Source organism: Eretmochelys imbricata, chromosome 2 (assembly GCF_965152235.1).
Source record: "Eretmochelys imbricata isolate rEreImb1 chromosome 2, rEreImb1.hap1, whole genome shotgun sequence".
NCBI classification, from domain to species: domain Eukaryota; kingdom Metazoa; phylum Chordata; order Testudines; family Cheloniidae; genus Eretmochelys; species Eretmochelys imbricata.
The window spans coordinates 201,950,521-201,978,348 of NC_135573.1; the positions used below are offsets into that span (position 1 = coordinate 201,950,521).

Below are 27,828 nucleotides of genomic sequence, written 5' to 3' on the forward strand. Positions count from 1 at the left end.
TGTCCCATACCCTGAACTCCTAATTTCTGGACCCACCCCAGAGCCCTCACCCCCTCCCACATCCCAACCCCCAATTTCATGAGCATTCATGACTCGCCGTACAATTTCCATACCCAGATGTGGCCTTCAGGCCAAAAAGTTTGCCCACCCCTGGTCTACAGTTAACTAAGATTCTGTTGAATAATGTATAGTGCAAGCTCATGGTTTTTCTTCGGGAAAATATAAGCAGGCAATGACATTGATAACTATTTGGCAAACATGGTCCAACAACAGTTTTAATTGCCTTTAAAGGGAGAAAGGCTTGTCATTCGACGGCTGTCTTCAATGGCATCAAATACTGGTAACAAGTAAAGCGATAAAAGGGAGCTTTGCCACTTGAAGAGAATTTTAGACTGGAGGTAAACTTTATCCCTTCCACTTCCTGTAAGTAATGTAATATGTTTTTGTTCACCTGCTGCTTTTACTCTGATTTTTAAGCACTGTATCAAATAATGTTCAACTATTTGCATATTAAAAATGTGCACCTTGATTTCTAGGGACCATCTACCCAAACCTAACATCAAACTGTGCAAAACAGATCCTGACAAATGAGATGAATATGTTAAGTTGAAATGTCTGACAATGCTGGCCTTTAAGTAGACCTACAGCGTACAAAGTTAGCCCTGACTACTAATCCAATGTAGCAGTTTGTCTTTTGTTTTTCGTTGTATGCAGACTTAAAAGGAAAATGGTGCATAGGGTTTGATTGTTTGTAAACAGAAGAGCTAGAAACTTCTTTTGTTTTTGTCTTTTTCTAAATGAAAGCTTAGATTTTATGGCACAAAGCAGAATCTGTTGGATACCTGCTAAAGGCTTTCTCAATTCTCTAACTCAAGGATTTTCAGCAGCCATGAGCTTCTATTTTCCTATTTTATTAGGGCTGAAATAAAACACAATGTACAGAAAGGTTGTGGGTTGGTTTTGTTTTTTTAAAGTCATATTTGAAATAAAGGACTGAAGTTCAAACGTGTGCTGCCTTTGGTGTGATTATAGCTGAAGTTTAAGGTCAAATTAGAGTTATATTTGGTAATTGTACTGAATGCTCCCACTAATCAGGAAGTGTGGGCCATTCAAGCAGAGGAAAAAAGTTCCCATGTGTTCCCTCTATGCCCCCTCTCTCTGGGAAATCTTCTGGCACTCCTTAACTCACTTAAAACACCCCACATTAATTGGTAACATCTTAGCATTCCAGTCTGCATGAACTAGAGCGTTCCCCTGTGAGTCTCATAAGATTGGAAAAGCAACAAGGAGTCCTTGTGGCACCTTAGAGACGAACACATTTATTTGGGCATAAGCTTTCGTGGGCTAGAACCCACTTCAGCCGATGCGTGGAGTGGAAAATACAGGAGCAGGTATAAATACATGAAAAGATGTGACTTGCCTTACCAAGTGTGAGGTCAGTCTAACAAGACCAATTCAGTTGACAGCAGGATACCAAGGGAGGAAAAATAACTTTTGAAGTGGCAATGAGAGTGACCCATTTGAAAAGTTATTTTTCCTCCCTTGGTATCCTGCTGTCAATTGAATTTGTCTTGTTAGACTGACCTCACACTTGGTAAGGCAAGTCACATCTTTTCGTGTATTTATACCTGCTCCTGTATTTTCCACTCCACGCATCTGATGAAGTGGGTTCTAGCCCACAAAAGCTTATGCCCAAATAAATGTGTTTGTCTCTAAGGTGCCAAAAGTACTTCTGTTCTTTTTGCGGATAGAGACTAACACAGCTGCCACTCTGAAATCTGTAATAAGACTGGGTGTTTTGTCTTAAAGCCCCAGCTCCTGAAGCTGTGTTTATATCAGATTCTCCCCTTTTAGAGCCTTCATGGTTGGGGAGAAAAGCTTAGAAACACGACACCTAAATGCTCAGAAACCAAAACACAAATCAAAAGAAACTATTCATTGTTGTTTTTTAAATTTGCTGATTTTTAAGCCAGTCAGCACTTTTGGGGGCCTGCCTTGCAATCTTTGAATGGATGGGGTTGTTACTACTGAATCTACGCACAATCTGATCAAGGTAGCGTCAGAGGATTTAACAGACGGCAAGAAAAGAATTGGAAAGACACGTAAATGAAAACAGAAAAGGAGTACTTGTGGCACCTTAGAGACTAACCAATTTATTTGAGCATGAGCTTTCGTGAGCTACAGCTCACTTTTCAATCAGAAGTAACCACCATTTAGGACAATGGAATTAAACTGCTGTCAAACTGGTGGGAGAGGAGAATCAGGCCTTTGTGCTTAAGGCATTTTGCTGTTTAAGATTTAGAGCCTAATCTGACTCTAGCCTGTATATCTGAGGGTATACACAACAGCATGCCACTTAAGTGGGCCGTCCTCTCACACAGGATCCTAACGTTTGTGAATTCTACATCGGAGAGTCACAACGGTTACTTAAGATAGGTGGAAAGCTGATGAAGTGAGCTGTAGCTCACGAAAGCTCATGCTCAAATAAATTGGTTAGTCTCTAAGGTGCCACAAGTCCTCCTTTTCTTTTTGCGACTACAGACTAACACGGCTGTTACTCTGAAATCTGTAAATGAAAACTTATCTCTCTCCAAATGTTCCTCACAGCCTAGTTACTGGGAACATTCAGCACGTATGGCCACAGCTAGTTTACTTTTAATACTAGCAACTGGCTGTTTCAAAGGGCAACTTGTACAGCTAGAGGGTACCAAAGAAATAATTTATTTGCTCCTTTTTTCTTTGTTAACCCACCCTGCTGTGCTAAGCTTTCCACCTATCTTAAGTAACCGGTATGACTCTCCGATGTAGAATTCACAAACGTTAGGATCCTGTGTGAGAGGACGGCCCACTTAAGTGGCATGCTGTTGTGTATACCCTCAGATATACAGGCTAGAGTCAGATTAGGCTCTAAATCTTAAACAGCAAAATGCCTTAAGCACAAAGGCCTGATTCTCCTCTCACACCAGTTTGACAGCAGTTTAATTCCATTGTCCTAAATGGTGGTTACTTCTGATTGAAACCAGTCTTCTGGCTATTTTAAATAATCAGACTGGCCTGTAGAGATACTGGGAAGTCTCCTGGGAGATCCCTGGCCAACCGAAGCACAAAATAAAGTTACCAAAATAAAATCCTCTTGTGCTGTTGATGAATGGCATGTGCCTAGGGTTGTCCTGCAGTCTCCAGGAGTTAGAGATTGTCACGTGAGGAAACCTCCAGGAATACATCCAAGCAAAACTGGCAACCCTACGCCCTTGAAACGGACAGGCTCTCCCCTCTGCTTGGTGCTCCCTTGCAGCTATCTCTGTGTCTTTGAAGCAGAAAGCTGCCACCCTCTTTCACTACAGAGTGGTGCTGTCATTGGCTCATCTGAGGTCACAGTAGTGGGACAGAGGACTCGTCTGATCTGAAGGATTTAGGAGGAGGGCAGCCACCAGCATTAGAGATGGGTGAAATTGTTTTGGACAAAACTTTCTTTTGCTGAAAAATGCAGATTCAGGTGAAGCAAAACTTCTGGGATTTGCCAAATTGTTTCAGTTGGAAAAACAAACCCACAGATTCCAAAACAACCAAAATATTGTGTTCTGACATTTTTCAAAACCAAATGTTTTGATTTTCTTTTTCAATTCAAAATGACTGTTTGTAAATCTGCTTCAATTTTATTGAAAAAGCATAAAGCTTAAACTAAATGAAAGAATTTGTTTTGGGTTGAATAAAATATTTTGTTCGATCCAAAACATGTCCCCCTCCCCGCTGGATTGGAGAGCAACCTGAAACATCTGGTCCTGGCACAGCTCTAACCAGCACACCTCTTCATTAGCAAACAAGGCTGGTTGGAGGGCTATCTGGTAGGCAGAATGCAAGCGGACTGTGAAGAGAAGTCTGCAACAAAGTACAGAGGAAGTCGAAGTAGTTGATTGTGGGGGAGGAGAGAATGATTTTTGTTTCAGGATTTTTTAAATTGAGTTTTGCTTTGGTGGGATTAGACTGATATTTTGGTTTGTTTGAGGGATTGTTCACTTAATTTGGGAGTGATCCTTTGTTTTGGGGGCACTTGCTTCTTTTAGGGGAGATCTAATTAGGAGGGATTGTTTGATTTGTTTGGGGTAGATCACTTCCTGTGTTGGGGGACTTTGTTTGAGAGGGAAAATTGAGTTTAAAGTGAGTGTGACCATAGCTGCTGCAGTCAGTGACCTCTACTATGTGACCTTCTCTCCGCAAGGCAGAAAAAAAGAAAACACCAGTCGTTTACTGCATTTTTTTAAGATATGGTGTCAGACAAAAAATTAAAATCTTTAGCAAAAATGGAGCAAATGCCATCATCTGAACTCCTTAATGTAGAAGTTGTTGCACTTGCATTCCCTTATTTTGCTGGAGTCCAATGCACAGTGAAACCATGGCTAATTATTCAGAGCTCCTCGACATTGTATTCTACATAATATATATATTTATGCTTATAAAATGAAAGAGGCAAGACTGTCCTGAATCTGTAATTGGACTCAGGTGATGCTGATAGGAACTGCAAAAGCAATGTATCTACGCCGTGAATCAGTGACCAGAGTACAAGATGAACGGAATTTTCCAAATACTGGACAAACTATTGTAGAAATGAAATGTGCCTATTCTGAACAGTGGGCCTACTGCTCTGTTCTCCTTACGCACCATGAAGGGGAACAAAGGAGTGAAGAATTAGGAGCTCGCAGCATAGCTGCCCCACATCTTAAGTCAGTGATAGCTGCTCTGTGTGAACAGTGTATGCTAAAGACTCTGCTACAAATCAAATGTATGGCTGGCTGGAGGGAGGTGGGGGTGAATTAAAGTAGTAGCAAATTTCTGCTGATGTTAAGGCTGATCTAAATAGCACTGGCTCATGCTACTATCAGTCTGTTGTGGGATTGCAGTCTCAGTCTCTCCCCTTTCCTTCCTCTGCACAAAAGCCTCAAAGAATTTTTAAAGTAAGTTACCTTTCCGTGGGCATTGTCAAAGAATGGGATAATCTAGTCCTATAAAATGCTGTAGACATACATTGTTGTACATTCTACCAATTACCTTATTCTCTCTCTCTCTCTAATCTCTTCTATATGTAGCTCATTTCATACTTGCTTTTGTATTTAACTTCAAATTAACATATTTCAATAGAAAAAACTACTTAGAAAGAATCATGTTAAAGATCTGACACACTGACAAAAATCAAGCTGTTCAAAATTAAATGCTGACACTTTGTTCTGAATTTGCACCAGTGAGAATAATAATGTGGAATGATGTGAGTTAAACACAGTATTGGCGTGAATTTGTGCTCTCTAGTGCATCAGAACCATAACACTAGACTCAGTCCTGAGGTTCTTACTCAAATAAAAATCCCAGTGAAATCAAAATAGTGATTACACATGAAGTCAGTGGGAGTTTCATTGCTGGATTTGATGCATTATTTAAACATAATTTCACAGGATTTTTTTCCTTATTTAAAATAATCAAAGGTTATAAAGGGTGTATAATTATGTAGATTTGCTATGAACATGTATTTATGATCTACACTATTCATCTTAAAATTTCATATAAAAATCTCCATGGAAAGGAGTTGCTATGCATGCACGGTCACTATTCAAAGTGTTAATATGTAGAGCATTAAAAAAATATGGTTTGAAAATACCAAAAGCAATTAAACAATTTTGTGAACAAAAATCACTAGACAAATTTAACTTTTTCTAAAGATCAAAGCTATTTTTCGGTGTACAAATACAAACCAATAGATAAACAAACAGTTCAAGATTAATTATTCCTTCTTTTCTTGCTGATTAAAATAGTTTAAATATTTTTTTAATTTGTTTAAAAATATTGCTTTTAATTTACAATTTTACCTGCCAATTTTCAGTTCTCATTGAATTTTGTTGACCAAAAGGTATTAGCCCCCTGAAAACAGAAATTCTATTGAAGCACTGGACCAGCTTTAACAAGAGAGGCGGTAATACAATACTATAGGACAAAACTAGGGCTTCGAATATCATTAGCATAGCACAGTTCACATGCTAAAATACTAATATCTGACTTGACATGCCAGGTTTTTATTTTTTTAAATAAAATACGACCTTTTATTTGTATTCCTCCAGCATGGATACATTCATTGCAAACAGCATGCAGATAAAAGGGGATCCAGTTTTAAACTACATAGTCTTATCAATAAATAGTTTGAGCTACTACATGATGATAGTGCATTTCTTGTTAAAACTGCAAGCTTTTACCAAATGAAAAGAAACCCTTATTCTTATAAATATTTTAAATAGTTTTAGGTACAGATTTCATATAAGTATATAAAAATAGTATTTTTTGATAAATAAAGAGGTTTCATTTACATGACAAATAATGTGCGACAACTAACCACTCTCTATCAATTCTATTTGGTTGATTGTCTAGGAGATGACATGCAGCGATAATTGCCCCTTTGCCTTCACGGAACTGACAAATAAACCAGCAGGAGCCATGATCACCTGAAGCAAACAGTGCCACGGATATTGTTTGAGAACAACAATCAGGCACTCAGGAAAAGCCTTTGCTTCAAGCAACAAAAACCTCCTATGACAGTTCTTTTGTCCTAGACTTCCAGCTGCTCTGACCCTCAGGGTCTTTTGGACGATCACAAAAGTCTGCCAAACAGACCGTAAGTTTATATCTGTGTATACAAAATGCTTTTCGACATGCTTCTAGAATCTAGAAATTGTTTCTTACTGTATGAACTGGTTATATCTTATCATAGCCACTTGCTTTCTAAAAATCCGATTTTTCACGTTAGCAAGTCTCCATGATGACCAGAGAAAAGGCAATACAAAGCACTCATGCAGTACTGGTTAAGTTTTAAACTGGCAGCTGTGGAACATGCTTTGAATACCACTTATTGGTCTATCATTATACATTTATGGCTTGCTTATCTTTAATATCCATTGTGCTTGTCACAACATCTAGTGGGAAATCTTCAGAAGTTTGTGCAGAAACTGCTCCTGTTGTTCCTTCAAGGTTCCAAGATCCTGGCAAGTTCTCAAAGCTTAGTGAACTGACTGCTCCTGGGCTAAAGCTACTTTCCTCGGATCTGCTGGGGAGCACAAGGTGCAATGAAGTCTCTGAGGAGGAGGACGCTGAGGAAGAAAGAGTTGCTGAAATAGACTGAAGAGGAGTCAAGGTAGTATCCGAATATGGAGAGGTGCATCTTAAAAACTGCAAATTATCTTTCTGATTTACCTGATAGCAGGAAGGTGAATATTCAAGGCCTGAAGTGTAATAAAATTCACTGTCCATAGAATTTTGAACATGGGATTCAGTACTTTGGGGACTGCTCCCTACAGAAGATGGATCCCTGTTCCAAATGTCAGGAGTCGTGTTACCATGGCAAAGTTGTGCTTTGGTGCAAGTAATATTCCCAGCTTGCATATACATACACGGTTGATGTGTAGTCCAAGTCATTCTAGTCTGTAAGCTTTCCAGTGTAGGACTCATAGATGTGCCATGCACTGCACAGAACCTTGGAGGCTTCTGTGATGTCAATAAGTTTTCCAGAAGATGCATCACGTTCTTCATGTCCTTTCTTAATTGTGAGACCTCTTGAGTTAAAGTAGTGACCTGCCAAGGCCAGGCAAAAAAGCAACAGTTACATGAAATAAAGTATATAGTATGTAGAGATAAATGGTTTACAGACACATCCGAAATACACTGTAATTTCCTTTTCTTGCTTGATGAAAGGCACCTTTTTTTATAAAGGTATCAGCCTAGTATCATACAGTATCTTTGCTTAGAAAGAAATATCATTTAACTAAGCAGAGAAGTGATGTATCAGAAACAGTCCTGCCATTTACATTTGTATCTCCTTACATTATACACATACATTTAATCATGTGTGTTACTTCCTTCCTTCACTAATACTGAAACATAAAATGTAACAGTGAGATCAGGTGAAAAACAGACCTAGCTTAAAATAGACAAACCCAATAAAAGCAGGTTCTGGAAACCTATCACACTGATAACTCCAATTGCTTTTAAACAAGTTCCACACATAAAAATGGCTGCAGGTTCAAACCCGGAAGGGGGAGGAGGGGATTTCCTATGGCAACAATATTCTTCTAACAACAAAGATTAAAACATTCCTGGTTACATTTTTTAAAAAAAAAGGAAGAGAAAAAGTCTGAAAGATAGACATGAATGATATGGAAATATTAATACTGATGAAGGATGCATCCTTTTGAAAATGTATACAAAGACCTATGCAAGAAATGGTGTTAATAGTAAAGAAATCCATGTAAATTTTAAGCAGTGACTAATGATTTTAAGTGTCAGTTATTTCATCCCCAATTTCAGATGCCTTAAAGGTTCCTTGAGCTTTAGAAAAGGCTGAGTACCTGGATCTCTGAAAATTAGACCTCTTCTTTAAGGTAGCTCAAATTGGTAACCAAAAAATAGAGGCATTGAAAACCACTAGTTACTTCTAAAAAAAATTAGGCCTGTCTCTAAGAAGTGACTTGCTATATATATCAGGCCTAGGTTTGCTATAGACTGTGCCCAAATTTGAGATAAAGGTTCAGGAAGTTTAACATTTTTTTAAATGAAGTTAAGCCTGAGTTACAAATTGGAATCCAAACTCCAAAAGTGGGTTTAGTGTAGCTGCATGTTTCACTGGAAATGTTTGCACAGCTGTAGTCACAGCTTTTGTTTGGGAAATGTTGATGCAAAGGGGGCCTTTGCCAGAGATGGCAACTGATGAGAGAGATTATTCTAGGGCATCACCAAGTGTTAATCATGTTTTCAATGTAACGTTTCTTTTCCACTCATTAAGAGGTTATGCACATTACTGAAGTTAACAACAAATTAATATTACTAGATAACCTGTAATAGAAATATAGGTCGCATCCCTCCAAAACTCCCATTGTGAGCAGAATCAAGCCTACAGGTTAATAAGCTTCTTTTGGCAAATATGATGATGTTAGTGGAAGTAATCTGTCAAAAGCAAGACATGACTGCACATTTCTTTTCAGAAGGATACATCCACTTTCAAAAATAGAAAAGGATAACCTAGCAGTACTTGCTTTGCCCCAAACTAAAGAGACCAGGAATAGTTAGGTGACTTATGTAACTTAACTTTTTTATAACCAGAAATACAATCTTCACTATTGTGAAGACAGTTACAGGAAATCCATTGAAGAGGGCACTGGAGCCTGGGTTTGGCAGTATTAGGATCATCCACTGTATTTTTTTCTACAGCTATAAGAGCAGGAACAGAGGAAATTTGGAAGGAAAGTACAAAGCACATTTAGGTTCATTCCTTCCTCTGCATTTTGTATTTTTTTTTATAGTGATCACATTTCCCTTTTAAAAGGGAGGCTCTTTGCTTTTATGATTCTGCTTAATAGGAAGTAGGAGGAACTGGTCAGAAGTAGAGGAGAGTCAAGTCTGACAGCTGTCAGATTTGTTAAATGAATGATCTAATTGTATGTCTGTGCGTGTGTGTGTGTATAATATATATGTAGTTAAATAAGGTACTAGTAGCTAAAACTCAAGGATATGTAATCTAATTGAGTTTTGTACAACCAATTAAAAACTTAGCATGCACTGCAAATGGCTTCTCTGTCAGCTTTATATCAGCTTATAACAAGGTTCAACAGACAGTTGACAGGATGCTCAGGTATAAAGCAGATTTGCTTAAATTTCAGAGATAATGTGAAGGATGAAAGCCCACAGGAAATGTGGTTGAACTAAGTTAATGAGTCACATTCACCTGTGAAAAGCTCACCCATAGAAAGCCCCTTTGTGCTGCAGAACTCCAAAGGGGTGTCTGGGTTTTCTGTAGAACTGGAACGAAGCAGCCATTCAGTGGCTCCTGCACTTCTTTTGCAACCATGAGCTGGTACACAACCTGCTTCCAAATATGTGGGCATGGCAGGGAATACTGGGAAGTGGTGGGTAAGGGGGTCATGGGTCCTCTACTTTAGCTGGTGGGTAGTGGTAGCAGCCATTGAGGGGGAGGTAGGGTCAGCACCTACTCTCTTCCCTGTTCAGGGGTGGATTTTGCTCCTTTTACTCTGCGGAGTTCCCAGTTCATGGCTAACGGTAAGATTAATTTCCCCTTATGTGAACATAGGTTGCTTGAACTTCAGAGGCTGTAAGACAACATCTAGAATTATATTTCTTCTTAATCTTGGTTTCAAATTTTCCTCTTCCCCTTCCAACAGCATTTTTTATTTTATTATTCTCTAGCATGTCCCTCCTTCCAGTTCATTGAAATAAAGGGGGAAAAAAGTCAGTCCTAATATTAATCCTTGTGACAGGTCTGACCTAGCATAACAAGCTGTTCCGGAACACAAGTATCTTTGATATATGAGCCACTTCTTTCTACATTTATTGGTAAGTAGCTTGTTCCCTATACTGCAACATTCATTGATAGATTAGCCTTGTATGTGCTTCTAAATAGGTCTCTGTAGCATAAGTAGTTTCAGAGCTTTTGGGTATTACTTCTGCAACAAATTTCGTTAGGCATAATCTCCCTTTGGTAAAATCTGAGCAGACACTCCTTGAGTAAATTAGGAATTTGTAATTTGCTCACTGCTGACATCAAGTTTACACGGTAGGTCTGTCATTTTTTGGATCTTCCCTGTTGTCATGTAATACTGGGCTGCTAAAATTATTGGATTCCACAAACTACAGAAGGTTGGGCCTGATCAGAGTTTGGATGGGAGACCTTTATAAAAAGAGCATCTACAGCAACAAACCACCTAAAAGCTGTAAATCTACTATAAGATGCAGAATTTGGAATAGTTACTGCAGAATTCTGCAATGTTTTCTGATATGGGGAATCACCAAGAGGAACACAAGAGTGCAGCAGAAATGGTGTGAGTGAGTGGCAACTTTCTGTTTGAGACAGTTCTGCAGCAATGCTCTCGCATGGCATTAGTATCTGCCAACATAACAGTGTTTCCTGTCTTTCAGATGAGATGTAATACACGAGGCTTTGGCCATTTGTGGCTTTTATAGATTCCATGAGTGTTTCTGGTGTCATGGCCAACCTCAAGTTTGGATGGGGCTGAGTGTAATTATCCACATTGCTCCCGCAACTACAATTGGCTAGAGAGCTTTTCACTACTGCTAGTACTAAACTGTCGATGTGTGTACTGTTCTATGCTGACACAAAAGGTTTTCCAGCTGTTCTATGTGTTGAAAAAGCTGTTCAGCACTAGGCGCTGTCCAGCATCAGTAGTGCTGATCCGTCACCATTATCTGCAGCAAGGAAAGTGGGGTGCCTTAGGTCTGATTTTGGGGGTAACAATGGCTTGTTTGACCCTGCACTTCAACAGCAAGTGAATTCATTTCGTTATGGAAAATTCAGATGCACTTTTGTTGAACAGCTCTATATAAATGTCAGCTGACAATTATTACTACCACTTTTAAATGTTAATAGCCAAATTAGCTTTTCTAGTTCATGAGTAATGCCCTTGCTCATTCTCTCTCTCTCTCTCACACACACACACAGCACGTGAGTGGATTTGATTAGAAAATCAGACAAGACTTAAGGGCAATAAAGGATCTGTCAAGGAAGTCCCTAGAGAGATGAAGTGAGCTGTAGCTCATGAAAGCTTATGTTCAAATAAATTTGTTAGTCTCTAAGGTGTCACAAGTACTCCTTTTCTTTTTGCGAATACAGACTAATATGACTGCTACTCTGAAACTTTAGAGAGGAATTTTTAGCAGAGAAATGTAAAGCTTTAAAGTTTTAAATTTCTCTGCTAAAACTCCCTGTCTCTATTAGCACTTCCTTGAGGGGCCTGGGGTACATTCCTGTCTGGCCCTTGAGTCTTGTTAGCTTCCAATTTCTTGATCAAATGTTCTGGTATAATTCTGATTTCCCTTCAGTATTTTATCACCCTTGTGAGATGTATATCTCGCCCTAGCATCTGTCTCCCATTCCTCCCTTCTGAACACCAAAGAAAATAAAGAAGTTAGCTTAGCGTTTGACAAAGCAGAGAAGTTGGCGGCACTGTTCCAGAAATGCAGCCCCTGTCGTCTCTGGAAACCAGGCTGGGTTCTGACAGAATATTTTGAAATTTGCCTCATTTCTTGCCCACTCACAAGCCTTGGCTTCTAGGGTCCATGGTCCCAGGGCAGTCAACTAAGTGGACTGGCTCCAAGACTGGGGCTGCCAGGGCAGCTAGCCAGGCAGACTGTCTCTGAGTCAGGGCCCCTGGGAATGTCCCTTTTGAAAATTTTTGAAATATTTGCTTTTTGTTCTGAGTCAGAACAAATCCAAATACCTAAGATAATTCCCTTTCATGGAAGACTTTCACCATACAGTTCTGTGGAGTAGCCCACTGAAACTGTCATCTCATTTCAGTTCTTTTCCTCTTATGGTCAATGTGTATCCATCACAAAAAACAAAACCGCACGTAGTGTTAATTGTCTCCCCTTTTAGTAGTTTCAGCTGATAAGGCAATGGTTGAATGAGGTGTAAACGGAACTAGTGGCTACTCCAACTTATAATAAAGCATAGTGGCAGTTCAGTGTGGGAATGCTGTCATTGATCCTGCCTCTGCTATGCCTGTTCAGTGGCTATCTGCCTGTCTGGCCCTTTCATGAGCACCCTGTTTACCAAAACATAATCCTGATGGTTTTTAATTACTTACAGGTATTTTCCTAGAATGTACCTATAAGATCTCAATCTGTCCCTCCTCAGGATCAGCTGTAATTTCTATCCTAACTTTTTACCAAATACAGAGTGACCTTTGCATCACTGACCTCTCTAGCCAATGTCTGTAGATGACCTGTGTGCTCCTCCTCATCTGGCAATTTTGTGCCAGCTCTTAGATGAAATAAGTCATGAAACTGGAAATCTCCATGCAACGGTCTTATTCCTCTTTGGTTAAGGTTGAGCTAATCTCTTTTGGCTCAGCTTCACCTGCCCCCCAGCCCACTCAAAGCTCTTCAGTTTCTAATAAATTTAACACCCTTTTCCTTGCTCAACCATCTTGTCATCTACAATTGAGAGCTTGGGGTTCCCTATAGAGTTGGCTCTGCATATGGAGCCAAATCACATCAGAGGAATCTACTAGAGATGTCCTGGACTTATGCTCCCCTCCCCATTATTCTAAGTTTAGCTTCCAGGACCTCTTTCCTACACTTCCCTATGCTAGCTACCAGCATGTCCTGTGACCATGAACTCCACCCCGACTTACCTAAAGGTTTGGTGAGATGTCTCGTGAGATCTACCTCATTCACACTTGATAGGTAAATTGCCAAATGGTCATCACATACCCAGCTATTGACAGTTTTAATGAATGAATCACCTGTCACTATAGCCTGTCTCACCCCTATGTCCTACAACTCATGGATGCATGAGGTACAATCAGCTTCCTCTGACAGGAAGGGGACTCCCAGCTGAGGGGACTATGTCCCTCTATTCCACTCTGGTCTCCACCAGTGCTGAGCCAGAGGATTGGGGCAGCCAGTTCAGAGCCATTTCCAACCACACTATCCTTATAGCTGTACTCCCCTCACCATTGAGTCCCCCCTCCCCTTCAGTGCCAAACTCACATTTAGCCTAATTTTCTCCCTCAGGCTTCATTCCACTCAGGTCTGCATATCACTGCGTTCTCTCTTTCTGAAGCAAATTTGATAGCGGAAATTTGCTGCTGTTCTCCTGTATTTCTACTTTTTCAAAAGAGAGAAAACTGTGTGTGGAGGGACTGGCCCGCAGATCCAGTTATAGTCAGACTCACTCCTGTGGCTTTACTTCCCTGTGAATACCCGTGGGGACTCTCTGCATGAAGTCCAGGAATCCTCTTCCATGATGCAAAAGAACCCCATTTTTCCTGTGGCATCCAGGCCCTCATGTCCAGATTTTGCCACGTCTCCCCTGCCTGGCTTCACAGGAAATCAGCATGGAAAGGGGCTGAGATTTTAGAGTGTTTGCTACTTTTGTTGCATTCTCTAATATCCTGCAAATACTAAGCTATGGTTAAAGAACAAATGTCTTTGTGACAGTAGTCTATGCCTATCAAAATGGGAAATGGTAGAAAACCATCTCCAGACCAACAGCAGCAAGGGTAGAAACACTTCATTTTCATAAGTGAGATGTGAACTTCATATATATAAATACTAATATTTATTTAGCACAAGTACCTCTGTTTTTCCTTTTTTGTTTAAAAACCAAGGAAACTAAAGGCAAAACAAAAATTTAAGTAACCTAGGGTTTTATGATTAAATTCCCCAAAAGTGGTTGCATCACTGAAATGCAGCATTTAAGGTTATAAAAACGTTAACTTTGTAGAGAAATGTTTATAAAAGATTATAATTTAGGGAGACTCCTTCACATAAGGGACAGTATAATGGACATAGGAATTTGGAGATGTGCCCTGGAGGCAGGGGGTTGAGAACACTGCATGGCAGTGTGCAGCAGTTCACCAGACACACTCTCCAGTTTGTTTTATTAAAGTTTTATTCCTTTCTCATTCACAGATTTGTTGTTTAATGAACCCCAACATTGTTATGAACTTGACTGTCCTTCAGATAAATAGTAGTATTTCTATTGTTGGTATGCTGGTTAAAATATATTTCTGTTGTAAAATGTACACCATAACACAAGGAGAGATTCTGAGACTTCAAATAGATTTATGCCGATGTTACACCCGCTGATAATCTGTCCCATTATGCACAAAGTTAATGCTCTACAAAATATAAGGTTTTGTATTTCTTGACTTTGTGACTTTAATTATGCAAACTTAGTATTGCATTCATGTAACTTTTTTGCACTGAATAATTCCCATTATTAATTCAAAAAATCCTAATTTGTTTTAGAAAACATTTTAATTCAAGGATAAGGGATGCCAAAACTAAACTGTTTGGGTGTCTATCATGGTGCTAAATAACTTTTCTTTTTGTCTGGCTCATTGAAGAGATTTTGTTTTAAACCAGATGAGTTTTCAAGCTACAAATTGAACTTTCACAGTACACTACATACTGCTTGCAGAAGTACAGAAGTTATTAGAAACAAAGTATTGGTTTACCATTTTTATCTTCATGGGTTCCAGTCAGAACATTCCAATTTACAAAGATTTAACACCGGGATTGGCAACCTTTGGCATGTGGCCTTTCAGGAAAATCTGGTGGCAGGCCCAGATGGTTTATTTGCCTGCAGCATCTGCAGGTTCAGCCTATCGCAGTTCCCACTGGCCGCAGTTCGCTGTCCCCGGCCAATGGGGGCTGCAGGAAGCGGTGCGGGCCGAGGGATGTGCTGGCTGCCGCTTCCTGCAGCCCCCATTGGCCTGGAATGGCAAACCGGGGCCAGTGGGAGCTGCAATCGGCTGAACCTGTGGATGCTGCAGGTAAACAAACCATCCCAGCCCACCAGCGGATTTCTCTGACCAGCCACATGCCAAAGGTTGCCAATCCCTGATTTAACACACCAAGTATATGCATTTTTTCAGCCTGATATCCATTTGTTTTGTTTTAAAATGTACATTCTCCCTGCCCCCCATTATTTATTTATTTATTGATACATGTATAATGTTGCCGCCAGATGTAAACATGTTTGTTTTAAACTCCAAACATGATTCATCTGATGCAATGAACAATCTTAATTCAATGTCCGGAGTAAACAAAGCAGTGACATAGTCCTGTGAATGTATTTTCATGATGTGAACTCAAAATGCATGACTGGCTACAATATTTTAAACTTGTATAGCAAGAAAACTGAAAATTAAAAACAGCTAGGAATACTTCTAGTAAGTGCTCCTTAAGCAGATAGATAATACTTTTTTGACTGCAACACATCATCCTGGTTATTGTCTTTCAGTTCAGTGAGAGAAGTGTGCGCTTGGAAGTGATGATATTGGTTAGGTACTTTACTTACATGACATACAGAAGAGGTGATGTATCTATCTCTTGTAAATTGAAGTGGGCATTTGGGGCCTGGTTTTCAGCAGGCCCTCACTCTTTGCACTTGCAGTTACGAATACAAGATTCTTGAGGTCATTTGGCATCTAAATATCTGCGCCTGTGAACCATGTACTGAGACATCTAAATGACAAACTTCTGCAAGTATTTTCTTCCTCAAATTATGAATATAAAAAGGCCAAGTGTTAATAAAATAATCAGGCCCTTAAATTTTAAATGGGGCAAGATCATTAAATGGAGATTTTCAGTAGTTTTTGTACTTTACATTAAAACGGCGGGATCTACATAAATGGCATACAAAAGCAATAACTAATTGAGGAATAACCTCTGTATGCTCCAGTTTTATCCATTCTGCCTAAGCGGGTTTCATTTTGTGGAGATCTAAATTAAAATACTTCCATTCTCTTTCCAACTTGTAACCTAGACAAAAAATAGAACTATCACTGTACGATTGCTTTTTTTCTTCACTAACAGCTGGCTGTAGTGAACATTTGCTTGAGGGATTTTTTTCTCTATTCCTCATACAAAAAGTAAGAGTAGTTTAATTTCACTAGTGAACTGTTGTAATGCAATTACCTTCTATAAAAGCAGTTATTTTCTTAGTTGCTGACTTACTTTTGATCTTGATGCAAAAATACATATTTTATGCTGATGGTAAAGGGTTACTGGTAGCCAGCAGCAATGTGTGTGTGTGTATATGTGTGTGTGTGTATATATATATATATATATTTTATTTATATTTTAATTGGGGTGAAGTGTTATGACATGTAGGTGCCTTGCCAAAGGGTCCTCTGTTCTTTGCAAACTACTTTCACCTCAGACCTGACAAACTCACAACACCAGACACGTCTTACAGGATATTTTAACATGGAAGGTACATAAGAATGGCCCTGACTGGGTCAGACCAAAGGTCCATCTAGCCCAGTATCCTGTCTTCCGACAGTGGCCAATGCCAGGTGCCCCAGAGGGAATGAACAGAACAGGTCATCATCAAGTGATCCATCCCCTGTTGCCCATTCCCAGCTTCTGGCAAACAGAGGCTAAGGACACCATTCCTGCCCATCCTGGCTAATAGCCATTGATGGACCTATCCTCCATGAATTTATCTAGTTCTTTTTTGAACCCTGTTATGGTTTCAAAAGAAAGCATGTAACTTGTCAGGATTCATAATCACTGTGAGATATATGTTTTAAGGAATCATGTATTTATGGTGAAAGGCTGCTTTATGGACTTGGAATAAAATGTAGTCATCATGAAATCATACGTCTCAGTGATGGCCCATTCAGCAGAAGGGAGTTGTCACCCTGCCTTAGGCCATGTCTACACTAAAGCTTACAGTGGCATATCTGTACCAATAGAGCTGTGCCACTGTAAGAGCGCTCATGTAGCCGTGTTATGTTGACAGGGGAGAGAGCTCTCCCATTGACATAATAAAACCAGCTCCACGAGCGGTGAGCGTCTCTGCCCCAGTGGTAGCCCCGGGGCCGGAGGACCTGTCAGCCTCCCGCCATGGCCCCAGGCTGGAGGAGCTGTCAAGTCCCCCAAACCCTTGTAGTCCTGGGGCCGAAGGAACTCTCAGCCCCCCACCACAGCGCGCAGGGCTGGAGGTGGAATCCAGGGACCACATTTGCTATAGCCCAAGGTTCACCACTGCAAAGGGCGTTATAGCAAGGATCTACTGTTAGTGAATATATACGTCTCAGAACGTTACCTGCGTAACTAAATCTAAATTGTGCCACCTTAAAATATTCTCTTATGCAGTATTCAACAAGGTTCTTAAGTATGTGCATAATTTTAAGCATGTGGTCAATCTTGTTGACTTCAGTCTGCCTGCTCACAGGCATAAAAGTTAGGCTTGTTCTTAGGTACTTAGATCAATTTGGGCACAGAACAGTTTTTTCTTAGGTAGCTGCTCAGAAAAAAACACCCCTACTACATACGTATGATGTTGGGAAGCAAAGAATGAAGAATGGTGCTGTAATATTTTCTTGACTGTATTAGGAAACCTTCATCTTCATTGTTAATGTTAATATCTACAGTAGCTGTTGGTTATATACTTAATTTGTTTTTTAATGTCTTTCATTTGGTTCCAAAATTTAACTATGTGCATAAATCTTTGCAACATTGAGCCAATGGGATTACCCATGTGAATAAAATTATGCATGGCTCTGCAAGGTGGGGACCCTAGAGAAGAAACAGATACTAGACTAGGCGTACTTGTGGCACCTCAGAGACTAACAAATTTATCTGAGCATAAGCTTTCGTGAGCTACAGCTGTAGCTCACGAAAGCTTATGCTCAGATAAATTTGTTAGTCTCTGAGGTGCCACTAGTACTCCTTTTCTTTTTGTGGATACAGATGAACACGGCTGCTACTCTGAAACCAGACTGTCTCTGTGTTCTTAGCATGTCCAGGTAGGGTATAACTGGATTACAGGAGACTTGAGACAATTATCATGTTTTCAAAATACTGAAGTAAAATTATAATATGAATTTTGGCACTTATTTGCAAAATAGATTAAACAATAAACCTGCTCTTTTATTACCACAGATTGCTTTCTATCTCTGTGCCCCTTGCCTGTAGTTATTTTTAATAACTATCAAGTTTCATCTCAAAGTTTTTAGTGCTTTTTCCTTTTATTTCCTGTCTCCTATTTTTCCAAATTCACAGTTTTTTCTTACCTTGTTACTAGCTCCAGGACATTTTCTATCCATACTAATTTGCCTTTTTTGGCTACTTTCTGTGTATCTGTAACCTTTCTCTACTAAAAAGCTTTTCCTCTACCCAGATTTTAGACCATTCCTCCCACATCACTGTCTCTTACTCCTGCAGTTTTCTAGGTTTCTCTTAATTCTGCCTTTCTACTGCTGTCTGAGCAGCTCTTCGATAAGTGATGAGAATGACCTTGCATTAACAAATTTATTTTTCTACATGTAAAATGTTTGTATTAAATATATTTTTGTGTGTATAGATATATTTAAAAAATTAAGTTAATGCAAGGTCACACTCAATTTATTAATTTGTGCCTTTCATCTGTAGTAAAATCAAATCGATAGTAGTACATATATTTGTAACTAACAGTTATCATTCAAATTCAGTCATCTCCAGTAATAAGCAAAGATGTAAGAGCACTGCACAACAGGACAGGAAGTGAAGAAGAATTCCATATCCAATTAAAATGAACTGGAGAGGCAGAATATAATGAACTAAACTGGAATTTGGCTACAGTGGTTTTAACATCCCTTCTCTGACAAATCCTATGTCACTTTTTAATGACATACGTTTAGATCCTTGGTTTTACATCTCTTCCCAAAAGCGGGCACCGGTTGTCATAGATTGTCCCTTGACGACATGATGTCATTAGCTCAGTAGTGACTGAAAGGAAAGAATTCCTCGACTTTCTGAATCACCTGGAACACTGCTGCAACACCTTAAAAGGTCTCCTACTGATGTGCCGAAATGGTGAGTTCTGACAGGATCATGGCACAGGGTATTGCTATGGGCAACAACATCTTTGAAACATAGAACTGGAAGGTACCTCAAGTGGTCATCAAGTCCAGTCACTTACACTCATGGTAGGACTAAGTATTATCTAGACCATTCCTGACAGGTGTTTGTTTAACCTGCTCTTAAAAATCTGCAATGATGGAGATTCCACAACCTCCCTAGGCAAGTTATTTCAGTGCTTAACCACCCTGACAGTTAGAAAGTTTTTCCTAATGTCCAACCTAAACCTTCCTTGGTGCAATCTCTTCTTGTCCTATCCTCAGAGTTTAAGGAGGACAGTTTTTCTCCCTCCTCCTGTAACAACCTTTTACATACTTGAAAACTTATGTTATTTCAGTCTTCTCTTTTCCAGACTAAACAAACCCAAGTTTTTCAATCTTCCCTCATAGGTCGTGTTTTCTAGACTTTTAATAATTTTTGTTGCTTGTCTCTGGACTTTCTCCAATTTGTCCATATCCTTCCTAAAATGTGGCATCCAGAACTGGACACAGTATTCCCGTTGAGGTCTAATCAGCGCGGAATAGAGCAGAAGAATTACTTCTCGTGTCTTACTTAAAATACTCCTGCTAATACATCCCAGAATGACGTTCGCTTTTTTTTGTAACAGTGTTACACTGTTGACTCATATTCAGTTTATGGTCCATTATGACCCCCAGATCCCTTTCCGCAGTACTCCTTCCTAGGCAGTCATTTCCCATTTTTTGTGTGTGCAACTGATTGTCCCTTCCTAAATGAAGTACTTTGCATTTGTCCTTATTGAATTTCATCCTATTTACTTCAGACCATTTGGGAGACTTATTTAATCTGTATTTTAATAATATAGAATTAGAAACTGGATTAGGCGTAAAGGATTCCTTGTTTAGTTACAATTCTCTCCCCACTCTGTAACCCCATTGACTTTAAGGGACTCACTCCCTTTTCACAGCAGTGTGAGAAGAGGATCAGCACCAAAACTGTTTTGTTTTTTTTCATGGTGCTAACAGGGAAAACTAATTTTGTGTTAGAAAAAAATATCTTTTCTACTGTTTAAATGTATCATAGTGCTAAAAGATTTCTATAACTACACTGGAAAAGCAATAAGCACAAAGCCACTGCAGATAAAATGTTTGTTTATTCCACTAGGTTTCTGCTTGAAAGGTTCTTGACATAGTACTATATTTTCAATTGCTTGTTGATGATAATCATACAATACTTATTTATAGCCTCAGATCTGAAAAATATCTGTGCTCCTCAAGGTTAACGAATGAGTCAATACTACTTTCCTAACTTCTGCGATGGTAAAGTTTCAAAAGCATTGCTAATATGCTAGTAAGCGACATTTCTCCTTTGAGTATTGTCAGTATATATGCTCACTCTTGGGATACGTATGAGCTCTCTGCATCAAGCTTTCTAGAAAGCTCTGACCAGTGATGGTCATGCCAGCCTTGTCTCAAACCATGGGATTCTCCAGTCTGTTTATGGAGGAGGCTCTAGGAACTTGTAAGGCACATTTGGAACTCAACTGTTTCTAGGCCCCTCTTCACAGTCCCAGTTGTGGTATATCTAGTCATTTTCCTGAAGCTGCTTAAATGTAGATCTCCATCATAATTGCATCCAGCTGTCCCAAAACAGGGCCTAGGGGTGGTGATAAAGGTGTATAAAACCCCTTTTGTCCCCTTTTGCTGGTCCTAAACTGAATTCAGCTGAGCTGGATATGAGGTTTAAGCCTGAAAATTTGAGAAGTGGCCAATCAGTGAGATTGGAGGGGTGGGGTCAGAGAGAGAAATTTACCATGTGTGGTGACAGTGGTTGGTTAGTCAGAGACAGAGAGAGAGAGAGAAAAGAAGAGAAAGGCACAGTTTATGGCCAAATTTCAAAAAAGGGCTCATTCTTAAATGTTTCCTTTACCAAATGTTATAACATCTTTCAGAAAAAAAGATATTACAGAAAATTCAACTGTAAATGGGAAACTAAAAGCAACCATTTCATTGTAAAACAGTCTTGCTTTAAGTGCAAATCTCAGTGCAACTTAAACCGTGGAATTGCTACTGATGCCTCCATCGTATGACCTGAAGTACTTTATTTGACTGAAAACATAATGGACATGAATTTTTAAAAACACCACAGTGAAGACACAGTATCATATACCTGCTGGGAATCATTTTTCTAACGCTTTTCATTTTTCCCTATAACCAAGTGAAGACATATCAGTATTAGTGGAGCATTCAGAATAGGTGGAAGCCAGGCAGATATAAGGAACTACTTTCTTTAACACGAAGTCATAATCTGAAAAAGCAAAATGTTATATAATTCCTACATTCCACAGGACTAATGGCTTGAGCAGGAATGGGCAAATGCTTCCTGCCTAATTTTGAATCTACTCAGATAATATGGGTTACATTTTTATATGAATTTAAATATTACTAGATTTGCATTTTGCTCAAAGAAGATTGTAATAAAAAAAGCATAGAGATGCGTGTAATAAGAGTACGCATAGTGAAACAGAGAGACAAACAAAAGAAGCATGGGAAGGGAGAGAGCTATTATGGAAAAAAATCTGTGTGTGTGTGTGTGTATTATATATATATTATACACACACACACACCCACCCTCCCACCCCCCATATAGAGGCTGCTTCCTGGTGATAGAAGCCTAATTCTAATACATAGCACAGACTAGATAAAGTATGTTTGTTTGTTTGAATTACTCTTGAAAGGAATTAAACAATGTATTTAAATTACAGGTAAGGTGGTTTGGGAACCTCTTCCTAATTTAGCAAATTCAAAACTTTGTGAAATTCCCAAACATCATGGGTTTTGCCCATCTCTTCTCATGTTCCTGTTAATCAAAGTGTTGTTAATCAGAATAAAACAAATCTCCGTACCTCATGGTTAAGCCTGCTGATCTGTTGTTTGGTTTCTTCTGCTTTGATAACTAGCACTGCAGCACCAACTTCAGAGTCTGTAAATCCATGCATATATGTAAATTATAGAAATACATTATCAGGTCGTTTAGGGAGTTAGTAAGGTGACTCTCTCACTTGTTCTCTGCTTTAAATCTGACCCCAGGTTTGCTTGGGAGCAAATGAAATTAGCATTTAATGGCTTTCTATGGTCAGTGTAAAAATGTATAGTAAGGATGTAAATGAAGTATTATGGGAAGATTGCACTGCTCTGTCTGCCTACTCTGTGGGAAGATACAGAACTTCTGTCAAGGCTTTACATCTGTTAATTCAGCAATTTAAAAAAATCATGTATGTAACTGCCACACCCCTATTATGCAGTTGTTTTTGCCTTCAAAAAGCATTAGTTTCACAGTGGCATTTAGGCAAGAGATACATAATTATGTGGGAACAGTTTCGTCATCTAGGAGGGGAAAATGGGAAACCATCTGAGTTCAACTGGTTATGACATTTCAACACTAGCCCATTGCTTTTGCAATAATGGCTGGGCTCTTATATTTGTGTTCCTGCCTGCTGCTTTATTTCATTAGTCCTTTCAGAAGACTGCCCAGCATTTCATGCTACTCACGGCTTTCACCCTGTTCATTTCTGACACACTCTTAACTCCCTAAAAAGCCAAGGGTTAATAGTAAAATAGCAGCAAAGTTCCAGAATGGTTCTTCTTCAATTATTTTTCCAGGTATGTCCCCGTGGGACCCAATCTTGAAGTGTGTTGTGTTCAGCAGGGCACTCAGCTCCTCATAGAATCAGCCCTTATATTAGTAAAAATGTAGTGGAAATCAAACTCCTGACAAGCCATTTATCTTGACTTGTAATAGGAAGGAGCAGGACAACTGGCCCAGACACACTGATGGTATCCAGTTGTACCTTTCTGTCATGATTTCTGGTCAATGCAAATGACGCTAACTTTAGCTGCATGTTAAACCCATTCATGTAACTCAAAGGTTTATTTTATTAAGAAACATGCAAGTATAGATGCACAAAAGACAAGTCATCAAAGTGTCTACTACAATGAGTGGCTAGATATAGCACTTACCCACAATTGTAGGAGATACCCGGGATTCCTGCCTGAGTTGATCAGAGCCAAAGTCAAAAGTCTGGCTTCCCTCATTATGGTTTCCATCTTCAATCCCATCGACAATCCTGTTAAAGACATTGTATTTGAATATAGAGTGTATAGACCTCACACTTCATAATGTAATTATCAATATTACTGAAAGGCACCGTCTTAAGCAATGGTGAATTCTGAATAACACTAATCTTAGAGAAATATAAAGGCCATTACACAGGTGTGACCAACTGAGTTGCCACTTGTTTAAACCTTGAGTAAAGAGAGGAGAATCAGGCCGTTCATCTTAACTGATCATTTTGAAACTATCATTACTTTTACAGGCTGTGATAGGGCCTTTAGTCTAGTCTACTTGCATTCCCTATGCCATTTGTAATAATTATAAACTGTTAGGACCATCAGTGAAAAAGACAGTTACCTTTCCCGTAACTGGTATTCTTTGAGATGTGTTGCTCATGTCCATTCCATATTAGGTGTGTGTGATCGCCACATGCAGCAGTGCTGGAAGTTTTTCCCTCAGCAGTATCCATAGGGGACTGGCTCTGGCACCTCCTGGAGTGGTGCCTGCATGGCGCGGTATAAGGGGCACCGCCGGCTCCCCCCGACCCTAAGTTCCTTCTTGCCGGAAACTCCGACAGTGGGGAATAGACATGAGCAACACATCAGAAGAAGAAGAACACTAGTTATGGAAAAGATAACTGTCTTTTCTTCTTTGAGCGCTTGCTCTTGTCCATTCCATATTAGGTGACTCCAAAGCAGTACCTTGGAGATGGGTAGGAGTTCACGGCCCTGGTTCCTCAAATAGAGCAGGTAGTCCAGGACAGCCTATATGGAGGAACACGAGGGAAAGATGCCCTGTTTGGACGCACAGTGGGAAAACCTCGTCCACTTGGCCACATAAGTCAGTCTAGTTGAGGGATTCCTACTTTCCAGGAGGACCTGTTCGAATCCTCCAAACAGGTCTGCTCCTCCAGGTTCAGCCGCGCAGCATCCATGCCAAGAGATGGAGGGACCTGAGGTTGGAGTGTGAGAGCCAACCGTGGTCTTGCAACAGCAGGTCCGGTCGGTTGGGCACGGGCCAGGGAGGGGCCACTGACAGGCTCATGAGTGTGCCGAACCAATGCTGGCAAGGCCACGCCAGGGCGATCATGATAACCTGTGCCTTGTCTCTCTTGCTCTTTGCCAGGGCCCTGCTGATGAGTTGAATAGAAGAGAACAGGTAAATCAGGCTCCCTGACCACAATAGGAGAGAAGGCATTGGAGAGGGAATCCTTGCTCAGACCCTGTCGAGAACAAAACCGGTGGCATTTCCTGTTCTGTCTGGTAGTGAACAGTCCACTTGGGGAGTTCCCCACCTTTGGAAGGTCATGCAGGCTACCTCTGTATGGAGTAACCACTTGTGGTGAGAGGAGAAGTCCCTGCTGAGCTGGTTTGCCAGCATATTCCTGATGCCGGGAAGGTGAAAAGCTTCCAGGTGGATTTTGTGGCTGATGCAGAAATCCCACAGACAGAGCGCCTCCTGACAGAGAGCTGACGAGCACGCTCCTCATTGCTGGTTGATGTAGAACATTGAGGCTGTGTTGTCCGTCAGGACTCGTATCACCTTGCCTGACAGGTGGGGCAAGACGACTCCACATGGCAGCCGGACTGCTCAGAGCTCTTTGATGTTTATGTGTAACCGCACCTCCTCTGGGGACCACATTCCCTGTGTCTGGAGGTTGCCGAGATGTGCCCCCCAGCTGAGGTCCGAGGTGTCCAACACCAACTTGATGGAGTGAGGAGGGTTGTTGAATGTAACCCCTTCCAGGACTGTCCTGTGGTCAGTGCACCATCTCAGCGAGGTAAGTATCACCTGGGGAATGGTAACTATCTTCTCCAGGGGGGTCTCGGGACTGGGAATAGACCATCGCTAGTCATTGTTGCAGGGGCTGCATTCGGAGCCTGGCATGGTGGACCACATAAGTTCATGCTGCCATGCAGCCCAGCAGGCACAGACAGACCCTGGTTGTAGTCAGAGGGAATGTGGAGACTTCTTCAATGAGGTTTGCCAACGTGTGGAGTCTTTCCAGAGGCAGGAACACTCTGGCGCGGACAGAGTTGCGGACCGCGCTGAAGAACTTTGTCCTTTGCACCGGCACTAACATCAACATTTTGTTGTTTACCAGTAGGCCCAGAGAGTGGCACGTGGCTTGAAGCACCGCGACATCCCTTCGGACTTGAGATCTGGAACCACCCGTGATGAGCCACTCACCAAGGTACGGGTAGATCTGGATACCCTGGCACCTGAGGTAACCTGCTACCACCGACTTGCACTTGGTAAACACCTGTGGTGCTGTCACCAGGCCGAACGGGAGGACCATAAAGTGGTAGTGATGGGGACCCACCGTAAACTGGAGAAAGTGTCTGTGTCCTTGAAAGATAGTTGTGTGGAAGTATGCGTCCTTCAAGTCGAGAGCAGCATACCAGTCTCCTGGATCCAGGGAGGGGATAATAGAAGCCAGAGAGACCACGTGGAACTTTAGCTTCTGTAGGTACTTGTTGAGATCTTGCAGATCCAGGATGGGCCGTAGACTGCCCTTGGCGTTTGGGATTAAAAAGAACCGGGAATAGAACCTCTTGTTCCCGTACTCTTCTTCCACCGCACCCAGCTGTATTAGTACTTCGTGCATGAGGAGACTCTCATGAGAGGGGTCCCTGAAGAGGGATGGGGAAGGTGGGTGGGAAGGGGGGTAGAAAGGAACTGGAAGGTATAACCCCATTCCACTGTGCTGAGGACCCAGTGGTCCGAAGTTATAGCAGTCCTAGTCGGGAGGAAAGGGGAAAGGTGGTCTGAGAGCACTGGGAAAGATGGATCCAGGGAATAATCTGGTAGGTTGCCCACGGGCGCACCCTCAAAATGACCGTTTGGCCCCCTGCTTATTACGGGTCAAGCCCAACTGGCAGAGGGTGGAGGTGGGTGGCTCAGGTGGCGCTTGTAACTGTTAGCTCATTTATGGGGCTGGTCCTGCCGAGGCTGACTCCCCTGGCCCTGAGGCTGCTGTGGTTTGAACTGCTTATGCACTGGGGCTGGGACGGAGAGACCCAGGGTTTTCAGGGTGGTGCAGGAGTCCTTGAGGCTGTTTGCCTAGGGCCCCACCATCGAAGGGCAGGTCCTGCAATGACTGCTGAGCCTCGGTGGACAACCCAGAGAGAAGCAGCCAAGAGACTCACTGCCTGGAGATAGCGGAAGCCATAGCGTGGGCAACAGCATCAGCAATGTCTGACGCCGCCCTCGTCGAGGATCTCTCGGAAGCCTCAGGGAGTGACCCTTCGAACCTGGACATGGCTTGCCACATATTGAAGTCTTATTGGCCAAGGAGGTCTTGGTGGTTGGCTACTCTCAGCTGAAGGCTGGAAGACAAATAAACTTTACGTCCAGAAAGATCCTGCCTCCTTGAGTCTTTATTTTTGGGGGTGGCCCCGGGTTGTCCCTGCCTCTCCTTGTGGTTAACCACCTCGACCACAAGGGAATTGGCAGCTGGGTGGGAGTATAAGTATTCATGCCCCTTGGTTGGCACAAAGTACTTGCATTTGGCCCTTTTAGAGATAGGGCCAGGGAAGAGGGGGTCTGACACAGGGCATTAGTGATTTTGGAGATCCCTTCATGAAGGGGTAGAGCCCCCCTGGCAGGAGCCGAGGAGCAGAGGACATCAGAGATCCAAGGGCTCTTCCAGTTCCTCCGCCTGAAGCCCCAGGTTAGAAGCGACCCTCTTCAAAAGTTCCTGGTGTGCCTTGGCGTCATTCTGAGGAATGGGTGAGGGGGCCCCGTGATAGCCTCGTCTGGTGATGAGGAAGATGATGCCGGTGCCGTGAGAACCTGTACTTCCATTGGTGGTTCAGCAGCTTGCTCCCCTGGGTTCTCCTGGACCTGTGGGGTCTGACCCCCAGAAGCCTCAAGCACCGGAGAAGGATGGGATACTGAGGCCACTGGCCTCTGTGAGGCTCCCGGCACTGATTGGGCAACCTGGGAAGGTTGTGTGAACCCCCAGGAGTTCCACGGGTAACATGGTGTCGGCCACGGAGTTAGCAGTGCCAGGTCAAAAGCTCTGTCTACTCTGTGCAGGCAAACACAATAGTAACAGCTAGCTTTGACAGTTCCACTGTTCTGTTTATCCAGCCCTGCCAATATCAGTCTACCATCTTTCCTGCAAATAAGGTTTGCTGCTTGCCAGTACCGATACTGGGCCTAAACCAATGCCCACTGAAGTCCCAGGAAGGGCTCCCAGTGACTTCAAGGTGCTTTTTTATTGGTGACATTATGAATTACACTGCATGCTCTTTATAGGTGTACCTATATAAGCTGTATTAAGAGCCAAATCCTGAAGTCTGTACTTAGTTCTTACTCAGGCATGGCTGA

At 41.4% G+C, this 27,828-nt stretch overlaps 1 protein-coding gene across 1 annotated transcript in view; it reads right to left on the reverse strand.

Annotated features, from left to right (window-relative positions):
- Nucleotides 1-6,897: 6,897 nt before the first annotated feature.
- Nucleotides 6,898-27,828, reverse strand: part of KCNH8 (potassium voltage-gated channel subfamily H member 8) — a 369,341-nt gene continuing 348,410 nt past the window's right edge. The window contains exons 14-16 of the mRNA XM_077809313.1: nucleotides 23,400-23,506; nucleotides 22,286-22,362; nucleotides 6,898-7,605 (exon numbers count right to left, since the gene is read on the reverse strand). Of these exons, the coding sequence (XP_077665439.1) occupies nucleotides 6,898-7,605; nucleotides 22,286-22,362; nucleotides 23,400-23,506 (892 nt within the window). The remainder of the gene's footprint in view (nucleotides 7,606-22,285; nucleotides 22,363-23,399; nucleotides 23,507-27,828) is intronic.